Below are 11,070 nucleotides of genomic sequence, written 5' to 3' on the forward strand. Positions count from 1 at the left end.
CCAATACTGGGATATGTGCAGCATTTGTCAACTACGTTTGTAGCATATCAATCGAATGAATATTGGTCTATTTTCCCTGTGTTAAGCTAGGTCTCCCCCCTTAATAAAAAACAATACAGTAGTATCATTTATTATTATTTTATCTGTACTTTCAGTACGCCTGTCCTATTTTTAACTTTTTGCAGGCTAACCGCGATTTTACTTAACCGGGAAGCCTTAACCCTACATTATCCCGGTTAATCGAGAGTTGAGTGTACAGTGTCAAAGCTTTAGATACTCTACAATGTGTATCAAAATCAGTGTCATCATTGCCCTCAAAGTATGAAGCGCATTCTTTCATCCCACCTAGGAGGTTTCATTGCATCCTAGGCCTAATCTTGACCGCTATGATTTTCTCTTCCAGCTCAATATTCCAGTCTTTCACGAGCTGCCATCTTGAAATACTATTATCTTAGATTTCCTATTTTACCGCCCAGCCTTTCTAAAGTAAAATGTTAATTCGAGATAATATTGTTGGTGAATACAAATGTGACTGTTATCTGAGTTTTCTTAGCTTTGGTGAATTCGACCCTAAAAGAGATGCGGACTGGTATGTGGTGATATGGCTTGGAGGGGGGAGGAGGGGATTTAAGGAGGTGGTTTGGAGTAATGTCAATAGTGAAGGTGATATGAAAGCTTTGTCGGCCTCATGGCTAGTGCTTTATTGTGTTGATAGCTGGTTGCTTGTAAGTTGTATGTATTTCTTGGTGTGATAAGTATACTGATTGTAGGAGAAATGGATAGCACATTAAACAAGGACGAGCATTTTACAGAAACAACAGGTACTATTGTGTGAAGCATGAATATCTTGTCCGCCTCTGTGGTGTAGTGGTTAGCGTGATTAGCTGCCACCCCTGGCGGCCCGGGTTCAATTCCCGGCTCTGTTATGAAATTTGAACAGTGGTACGAGGGCTGAAACGGGGTCCACTTATTCCGTCTCTATGGCTAAATAGTTACCGTGCTGATCTTTGGTTCAAAAGGCCCCGGGTTCGATTCCCAGCTGGGTAGCGGATTTTAACCTTAATTGGTTATTTCCACTGGCCCGGGGACTGTGTGTGTGTGTGTGTGTCGTCCTTAAACAGAAAATACAAGAAAAACAAAGAGAATTAGAAAAATAAGATTGTTTTTTCTATTGGCTTTACGTCGCACCGACACAGATAGGTCTTATGGCGACGATGGGATAGGAAAGGCCTAGGAGTTGGAAGGAAGCCGCCGTAGCCTTAATTAACGTATAGCCCCAGCAAAATAAGAAAAATATGTCAGCGAGGTTAGCGTGCTGGCTTTTGGTTCAAGGGGCCCCGGGTTCGATTCCCGGCCGGGTCGGGGATTTTAACCTTAATTGGTTATTTTCACTGGCTGGGGGACTGGGTGTTTGTGACCTCTTTAGAAAATAAACGGTAAAACAGGTAACGGAAGTAATAAAACAGAAAAACGATGGACAAATAATAAAAATAAATATTTAAAAAATTATTTGCCGTGGTTTGTTTGTTTGTTTGTTTGTTTGTTTGTTTGGTTGGTTGGTTGGTTGGTTGGTTGGTTGGTTGGTTGGTTGGTTGGTTGGTTGTGTGAGGCATGAGTTATGAGCGCTCTGCGATGTTCGTAAGTAAGTATCCGCTTCCGCAGCGTAACGATTAGCACTGTCATCCTCCGAAGCCCGGGTTCAGTTTCCGGTACTGCCAAAAATTTCAGAAGGGCAAGAGGGCTGGTATGTGGTTAAAATGGTACATGCACCACACATCTATTCGGGGTGTGCCTAAAATTACCTGCTCCACCTCGAGACGAGGGCACGAGTTTAGTTTTTTCCAGCTCCATGGCTAAACGGTTATCATGCTGTAATTTTGTCCAAGGGGTCCCGGGTTCGATTCCCAGCCAGGTCGGGGATTTTTCACATTTATTGGTTAATTTTGATGGTTCAGAGGCTCTGTGTGTGTATATGTGTGTGTGTGTGTGTGTGTGAGCGCACGCGCGTGCCGTCCTCTGCATTATAATTCACCATAGACGGGGCCACAGATGCGCAGGTCACCTATAAGGCGTCAACTCGAAAGACCTGCACCAGGCCTCTCCGGAGGCCACACATTATTATTATTATTATTATTATTATTATTATTATTATTATTATTATTATTATTATTATTATTAGTGGCGACGTTTAGTAAATTCACAGAGGCTTGCAGACTGAACGCTGAAAGTTATAACAGTCTATAATGATAATGTATGTTCTTCTTATTCTTCTTATTATTATCATTATTATTATTATTATTATTATTACTTAATCCGTTTAACCTCCAGGGTTGGTTTTTCCCTCGGACTCCCTCTACCGTCTCGTGAGACTGAGATACAACTGGGGAGGAGAACCTGTACCTCGCCCAGGTGACCTCACCTGCTATGCTGAACAGGGACCTTGTAGGGGGGGGGGGGGCGTGAAGACTGGAAGGCATGGACAAGGAAGAGGAAGGAAGTGGCCGTGGTCTTAAGTTAGGTACCATCCCAGCGTTTGCCTGGAGGAGAAATGGGAAACCACGGAAAACCACTTCGAGAATAGATGAGGTGGGAATCGAGGTACTCTCCTCAGTTGATCTCCCGAGACCGAGTGGACCCCGTTCCAGCCCTCGTACTACTTTTCAGTTCTCATGGCAGAGCCGAAAATCGAACCCGTGCCTCCAAGGGTGGCAGGTAATCACACCAACAACTACACCAGAGAGGCAAAAATTATTATTATTATTATTATTATTATTATTATTATTATTATTATTATTATTATTATTATTATTATTATTAGTTAGTGATGATATGATCACGTAGTCAACATTCTACTACCCTTGTATCAAAATTTCTTGTACCTATATTGCCTATGTTTAGTGCAGGTTAAAACGTATTCTGCTTCTTAAGAAAGGAAAAGCTATCTGTAGTGAGGGTCGAAATAACAGGCAATATTATTGATGTGCTAAGATGAATCGACACAAAATCAGCTCGTTCTACCCCAGTCCATGCAACAGAACGAGCTGAAAAATATTCAGCGGTATCCTTCTGTACAGTTAAATCCATAGGACGTCACTACGGGAAAGAGAAGATCCAGATACCTCATGGTAATCCCGGAAAATGTCGTTCAAAATCAAGCGAAGTAGTATTTAACGAGATATGGTTTTATTGCGGCTAAGATATTTTACCAACTAGGGGATTCAATACCGGCTTACGCAAGATTAACAGGGTCACAGCCATCACGTGGAAACTGTAAAAAAAACACTACTGGGATAGTGACGGGATTGTTTCTGATGTCTGTCAAATCATAATGACAAATATAAATGAAGACAGTGACTCAAAGGAAGATTTATCTCCCGCCGGGCTGAGAGGCTCAGACGGTTGAGGCGCTGATCCTCTGGCCCCAACTTGGCAAGTTCGATCCTGGCTCAGTCCGGTGGTATTTGCAGGTGTTCAAATGCGTCAGCCTCATGTCGGTAGATTTACTAGCACGTAAAAGAACTCCTGTGAGACTAAATTCCGGCACCTCTCCGTCTCCGAAAACCGTAACAGTACAGCAATTGAGGCTTTGTCGACCGGCGCTACAAATCATATCAGTGATTTCCAGGCTCGTAGGCCGTGGTCCAGGAGCATGTGATGGTCGAGACGTTTCAGCGAAGACTGCGCTCGGCATTATCAAGGGTTCCGACTGACTTCGATAGCAGCGAAGCTCACGGTGAGAAACGTCGGGACCACGGTCTACAAGCCCGGAAAACAATGACATGAACCGTAAAAAGTAGTTTGTGGGACGTAAAGCAAATTACCTTATTATTATTATTATTATTATTATTATTATTATGTCCGACTCGTTGGCTGAACGGTCAGCGTACTGGCCTTCGGTTCAGAGGGTCCCGGGTTCGATTCTCGGCCGGGTCGGGGATTTTAACCTTAATTGGTTAATTCCTACGGCACGGGGGCTGGGTATATATGTTCTCTCCATCATCATTTTCATCCCCATCATGACGCGCAGGTCGCCTACGGGAGTCAAATAGAAAGACCTGTACCTGGCGAGCCGAACCCGTCCTGGGATATCCCGGCACTAAAAGCCATACGACATTTCATTATTATTATTATTATTATTATTATTAGCGGTTAGCGTGATTAGCTGCCAATCCCCGTAGGCCCGGGTTCGAATCCCGGCACTGCCAAGAAATTTAAAAAAATGTACGTGAGCTCGAACGGGGTCCAATCAGCCTCGGGAAGTCAAATGAGAAGAGGTGGGTAGATTCCCACTCAGCCATCCTCGAAGTGGTTTTCCGTGGTTTCTCACTTCTCCTCCAGGCAAATGCCGGGATGGTACCTAACTTAAGGCCACGGCCGCTTCCTTCGTCTTCCTTGTCTGTCCCTTCCAGTCTTCCCATCTCCTCCCACAAGGCCCCTGTTCAGCATAGCAGGTGAGGCCACCTGGACGAGGTACTGCTCCTCCTACCCACTTTTATCCCCGACCCAGTCTCACGCCACAGGACACCGCCCTTGAGGCGGTAGAGGTGGGATCCCTCGCTGAATCCAAGGGAAAACCAACCGTGAAGGGTAAACAGATAAGAAAGAAGAAAGTTTTTTTTTTCTATTTGTTTTACGTCGCACCGACACAGAAAGGTCTTATGGCGACGATGGAATAGGAAAGACCTAGGGATGGGAAGGAAGCGGCCGTGGCCTTAATTAAGGTACAGCCCCAGCATTTGCCTGGTGTGAAAATGGGAAACCACGGAAAACCATCTACAGGGCTGCCAACAGTGGGGTTCGAACCCACTATCTCCCGATTACGAAAGAAGAAAGGAAGATTATTATTATTATTATTATTATTATTATTATTATTATTATTATTATTTCTCGGACTCTTAACTAGCCCGGCCATTGTAAGGTAAATTTTATTAACAGCATTTTTTTCAAATTCAACCAACTTTAGTACTATCGGTATTAAAATATATTACCAGAATGAGAAAATATTGTCTATCTACACTCTACAGTATAACTGAAAAAATTAAAGGCCTAAGAATGCATAGATTTTTCTATACACTTGGTACATAAACCTTGAGACATTACAGTAAGTATTTGATACATTTTGCGGTGGATTTTTAGATGTTCATCACACATTTCTGCCATATTTGCAACACGATTATTTTTGCATTCTTCCTTTCTTGTGATAACATAGGTAGCATTGTTCCTTACCGGGCGAGTTGGCCGTGTGCGTAGAGGCGCGCGGCTGTGAGCTTGCATCCGGGAGATAGTAGGTTCGAACCCCACTATCGGCAGCCCTGAAGATGGTTTTGGCTGTACCTTAATTAAGGCCACGGCCGCTTCCTTCCCACTCCTAGGCCTTTCCTATCCCATCGTCGCCATAAGACCTCTCTGTGTCGGTGCGACGTAAAGCCCCCCCCCCCCCCCCTAGCATTGTTCCTTGTTTGCGACTGTTGCCGTCACAGGAACTGAACTCTGAGGACCATTTGTACCACTCTGATTGCAATGAACTGAGGATTTATTGAGTCTTAAGTTCATAAATCTGATGATATGGGGTTAAATCGAATTCTTCGCCTGCTCAACAAGAAACTCTGCATTTATTTTTCTTTATATACCAGGTGGGGTTTCTCTTCAAGAGAAGTTCATGTGCTGCAATTCCATACACATGAATACAATAAACAATGCAAGAGGCCACCTTCTGGTTTTAGCTTGCACGTGTATGTATGCGACATCTGATCAAGCGAATTCACGCCCCCTTCGGTCACGTGGTAAAGTATGGTTTCAAGCATCACTGTCATTCTCATCACCTTTTAGTGTCCGCCTCCGTAGCGTAACGGTTAGTGTTATTAGCTGCCGTCCTCGGGGGCCCGGTACTGCCAGAAATTTAAGGATGGCAGGAGGGCTGGTATGTGGTTCAAATGGTACAAGCAGCTCACCTCCAATGGGGGTGTGCCTGGAAAGAGCTGCACCACCTCGGGAAGAGGACACGAGTTTACTTTGTCCGACTCGTTGGCTGAATGGTCAGCGTACTGGCCTTCGGTTCAGAGTGTCCCGGGTTCGATTCCCGACCGGGTCGGGGATTTTAACCTTGTTTGTGCTGTCCCCAACATCCCTGCAACTCACACACCACACATAACACTATCCTCCACCACAATAACACGCAATTACCTACACATGGCAGATGCCGCCCACCCTCATCGGAGGGTCTGCCTTACAAGGGCTGCACTCGGCTAAAAATAGCCACACGAAATTATTATTATTATCACCTTTTAGTGACTTCTGATTCATCTTCACTGAAAACTGCTTCACATGAATCACACTCACATTAGTCTAAAATCATACCTCTTTCACATTCTGTCTGCTTTCTGTTACTCATCTTCAATGAACTCTTATTAACGAAATTCAATGTTTATTTGGTGACTGTTAGAATATTGAAACAAGCACAATGTCACTGCGGGACTGCCAACAGAATACTGATAACATAATCTAGATGGAAGAAACAATACTTGCGAGTCTATCAAACTCAGCCTGGGTGTCTCCATATCATCGTTGAAATAAAGTGCATAACAATAAACAATGACTAATGAAATAATCAGACCGGACGAGTTGGCCGTGCAACTAAGAGTGCGCAGCTGTGAGTTTGCATCCGGGAGATAGATTCGAATCCCATTGTCGGCAGCCCTGAAGATGGATTTTCCGTGGTTTCCCATTTTCACACCAGGCAAATTCTGAGACAGTACATTAATTAAGGCCATGGCTGCTCCCTTCCCACTCCTAGGCCTTTCCTATCCCATCGTCGCCATAAGACCCATTTGTGTCGGTGCGACGTAAAGCAAATTGAATGAATGAAATAATGAACGAAGCCATCACATCAGAGATATATGCTACTCATGAGCATAAATGGAAGGAGAGGTTACTGCACAAAAAAGGAAAGCGTAAACAATAAAAAAAAAACATAACGAGGTGAGTCTGAGAGTCTCCCGATGGAAGTTGTAGAGTTAATCAGTTAACGTGTTACTAATTAACAAATGGTGTGAGTACTAAAAATTATGTAGTCGCATGATTCTTTAATCGCACGCGTCTTTGCATACCTTTTCCTACTTCCTTTCTTTCTTTCTTTCTTAATCTGTTTACCTTTACTCTTTTTACAAGTTGCTTTACGTCGCACCGACACAGATAGGTCTTATGGAGACGATGGGACAGGAAGGAGCTAGGACTGGGAAGGAAGCCGCCGTGGCCTTAATTAAGGTACAGCCGCAGCATTTGCCTGGTGTGAAAATGGGAAACCACGGAAAACCATCTTCAGGGCTGCCGACAGTGGGGTTCGAACCCACTATCTCCCGAATACTGGATACTGGCCGCACTTAAGTGACTGCAGCTATCGAGCTCGGTAATCCGTTTACCCTCCAGAGTTGGTTTTTCTCTCGGACTCAGCGAGGGATCCTACCTCTACCGCCTCAAGGGCTGCCCTGGAGCATGAGACTTTTGGGTCGAGGGGATACAACTTGGAACGAGGACCAGTACCACGCCCAGGCGGCCTCACCTGCTATGCTGAACAGGGGCCTTGTGGGGGGATGGGAAGATCGGAAGGGATAGACAAGGAAGACGGAAGGAAGCGGCTGTGGCCTGAAGTTAGGTACCATCCTGGCATTTGCCTGGAGGAGAAGCGGGAAACCACGGAAAACCACTTCAAGGATGGCTGAGGGGGGAATCGAACCCCCCTCTACTCAGTTGACTTCCCGAGGCTGAGTGGACCCCAATCCAGCCCTCGTAGCACTTTTCAAATTTCGTGGCACAGCCGGGAGTCGAACCCGAGCCTCCGGGGTTGGTAGTTAATCACGTTAACCACTACACCACAGAGGCGGACTCTCATGCAATTACCAATTAAAATCAATCGTAGAGCTATAAAAGGTCAGTTAGAAAATCCCCCTTTGGGTGGAGGCAGTAAAATTCGTTCATCGCCCGCGCTGAATAACTCAGACATCTTTCTGAACCCAACTTTGTGGGTTCGATCCCGACTCAGTTCGGTGGCATTTGAAGATGCTCACATACATCAGTCTCGTGTCGGTAGATTTACCAGCAAGTAAAAGAACTCCTGCGGACAAAATTCGGTACCTCGGCGGGTCTGAAAAAACGTAAAAGTAGTTAGAGCGACCGGCATAAAAGCAATGACTAACATCAGTCTAATGAAACTAGACCATGCAATATGCTTTTGGGGATGCAAAGGTATTCATTCTTTCACTGACATCATATTCGATGTTGAGATGGCTGAATTTACTTACAGAGTCTGTTTTTGGTCATATCATTTCATAGACGGTTCATTGTACTTCGTATGTTCCATTTTCAAAAACGATTGTTCCGTGGAAGAAACAGTAAGAGGAAGAGTTAGAAATAGAAGAAATGCTATGAATGAGCCTGTAACTGAGTTATCTACTTCTAATGGCTTTGTAATCAGCTGCAGAGGCTGACAAGGCGACTTTTTTCACAGCGTTTTGTGAATAACTGCAGCTAGATGCAACCAAATGACAATTCCTCTACTTATGAACTGTCAGAATGTTTTTTTTTCAACTCATCCATTCCTTTTGTAAGTTGCTTTACGTCGCACCGACACAGATAGGTCTTATTGCGACGATGGGACGGGAAAGTATAGGAGTGGGAAGGAAGCGGCCATGGCCTTAATTAAGGTACAGCCCCAGCATTTGCCTGATGTGAAAATGGGAAACCACGGAAAACCATCTTCAAGGCTGCCGACAGTGTGGTTCGAACCCACTATCTGCCGAATACTGGATACTTGCCGCACTTAAGCGACTGCAGCTATCGAGCTCGGTTTCACCTCGTCCAAAGAAAACACAGTGATATCACCTTTCCATTATTGCATTATAGAATGACATTCGGGTAAATTAATTAATTTAGTTATTTGTAGGCCCTAGCGTTACTGCACCGGTTAATGCTCTATGTGGCATTTCATGATATTCGAATGTGGTTTTAAACTTTTGACTGTGCCTTAAAATGATATTTGCGTTGCTTCGAAAGTGAGTAACCATATTCTAGGGTAGAAGATATTAGTAAACAAACCAAACAGTTAACGGGTACTTACAATTCTCTGGGTCTTGTCGGGTGCGATGGTCGTCACTTCGAAGCTCCTCTGTTGTTGACGGCTGCTACCACGGATCCTGAGGGAGTCTCGAGATCCGAGCTCTTGTTTTAATTTGCCACTGATAAGACCCGGCACTTTGGTGACGAGGGACAGACGACGAGACAACTTGCGCCCAAGTTTGGACCGGCGAGACACCGTGCCACTGTCAACACCACCACCACCACCACCACCACCACTGTTATCCATGCTGAATGATTCACTACGCAACATGACAGTAGATAATTATGATCCCTACACAACACTAAAACACATCGTAGCACCGGCACTAACGCGAGATTTCTACTACGAACACGAAGACAGACTGCTCTCGTTAGAAAGTCTCCAGCTGTTACATAAAATTTTATGGCAAGCAATTAAAAGTTAGTTATTATTTCCAAGTGAGCTAATAATTGAATATAAACAATTAACCCTAAGTCATTCCTTATACAAATTGTAAAGCCACTGATACAACACTAAACAGATGTTGGTTTTCGTGAAACTGATTCTATAATATGCTACTGGAGAAAGTAGGAAGCAATTTAATGCGACAGAAAGCAATGACAGTTCTCAATACACATTTAATGTGCTGTTCAGCTTCAGGTATTCAAACACGAACTTCAGTTTCGTTTGAAATGTTATTTTGTCTTATGTCAAATATTGATTACTGTGCGCCGTAATAATAATCAGCTGTCTGACTCGAAGTGAAGGACAGAAATCACTGTAAACGGCTATACATGTCACGAAGACCTGTGATAAAAGACAGAGTTCCGGCCTACTTTTGACAACAGCTAAAGGCTAATACAAGCTCGCTTGACCTGTGTTCATATACCACCAGACCGGCGCAATGTTCCCGAATAGGTCGCTCGACACTTGTCATTCAAATGAAATACATCACTTCTGACAGTACGACACAGCCACTGTAAGTAAACATTGAACACACTCCAAGTAACAGTACACAGGCGATTGTTATCATATGTCTTGAAAAAATCTTAAACCAGATCAGATAACTATCAACAGGAAGTTCCAGATGTCTTACTGATCTGTAGCACGATATCAACAATGCATTCTACAACGGATGACAAAGTTAGTAATTCTGTTCGTTCAGTGACGTCACGTTAAGCTAATTTTATGGAGCCCGCTCTGCAGTGTGGATGCTGCACGAGATTAACATGGTAACCTCAACGTGGAGCAGTTTCTGGATATATTCACCACGCGTGAGACATGCGGCTTAGCGCACAACACTAGCCAGCAGGAGAAACAGAGACACTTGTTGAACTTAGCACTCTACGCAGCACGCTGCGGCATGCAACTGTTTCGTGGTTGCTCCTGCTCACCGCCGGGCAAGTTGCAGCGCTGCTGTGGCCCTACCTTCACTTCACCTGAAAATCAACACAGCTATTGGTTAGTAAAGGGGATTACGTCATAACTAACAGTACTTGCTCCGCGCTCCATCAACGATTACGAGATGTGTCCTGTCACATGTCTCTGTACCCTCCCTTAATAAAAATAAAGAAAATACTGCTTTTACGTCCCATAAACTACACTGATCGTTTTCATATACACCGAGGCTCCATGCTCCTGCAGGAGTTCCTTTATGTAGATTTCAACCTAAAGACATAAGGCTGGCCTGTTTCAGCACCTCCAGCTGGGATCAAACCCGCCCATTTGAGCTCAGAAGATCAGCGCTTTACCTTTGTCATTCAACCCTGTCCTACCTTCCCGAGGTTTCACCGTAGTTATTTCGTTTTCTCTCCTTGGTCAGTGCACTCGCCTTATGTTCGTTCAACGAGCCCCGGGTTCGATTCCCGGCCGGGTCGGAGATTTCAACCTTAAATGGTTATTTCCCCTCGCTCGGGACAGAGTATTTGTACTGTCGCTAATATTCCTGAAACTCACACAACCCCCTACAAAAACAAGCA

General features: G+C 44.4%; 1 protein-coding gene across 1 annotated transcript in view; it reads right to left on the bottom strand.

Annotated features, from left to right (window-relative positions):
* LOC136863760 (uncharacterized) overlaps positions 1 to 10,433 on the bottom strand; it is a 548,396-nt gene extending 537,963 nt beyond the window's left edge. Inside the window, exon 1 of the mRNA XM_067140116.2 lies at positions 9,113 to 10,433. Within this exon, the coding sequence (XP_066996217.2) occupies positions 9,113 to 9,382 (270 nt within the window). The 5' untranslated portion in view covers positions 9,383 to 10,433. The remainder of the gene's footprint in view (positions 1 to 9,112) is intronic.
* Positions 10,434 to 11,070: the final 637 nt, after the last annotated feature.

Source organism: Anabrus simplex, chromosome 1, assembly GCF_040414725.1.
Source record: "Anabrus simplex isolate iqAnaSimp1 chromosome 1, ASM4041472v1, whole genome shotgun sequence".
Taxonomy (NCBI): Eukaryota; Metazoa; Arthropoda; class Insecta; order Orthoptera; family Tettigoniidae; genus Anabrus; species Anabrus simplex.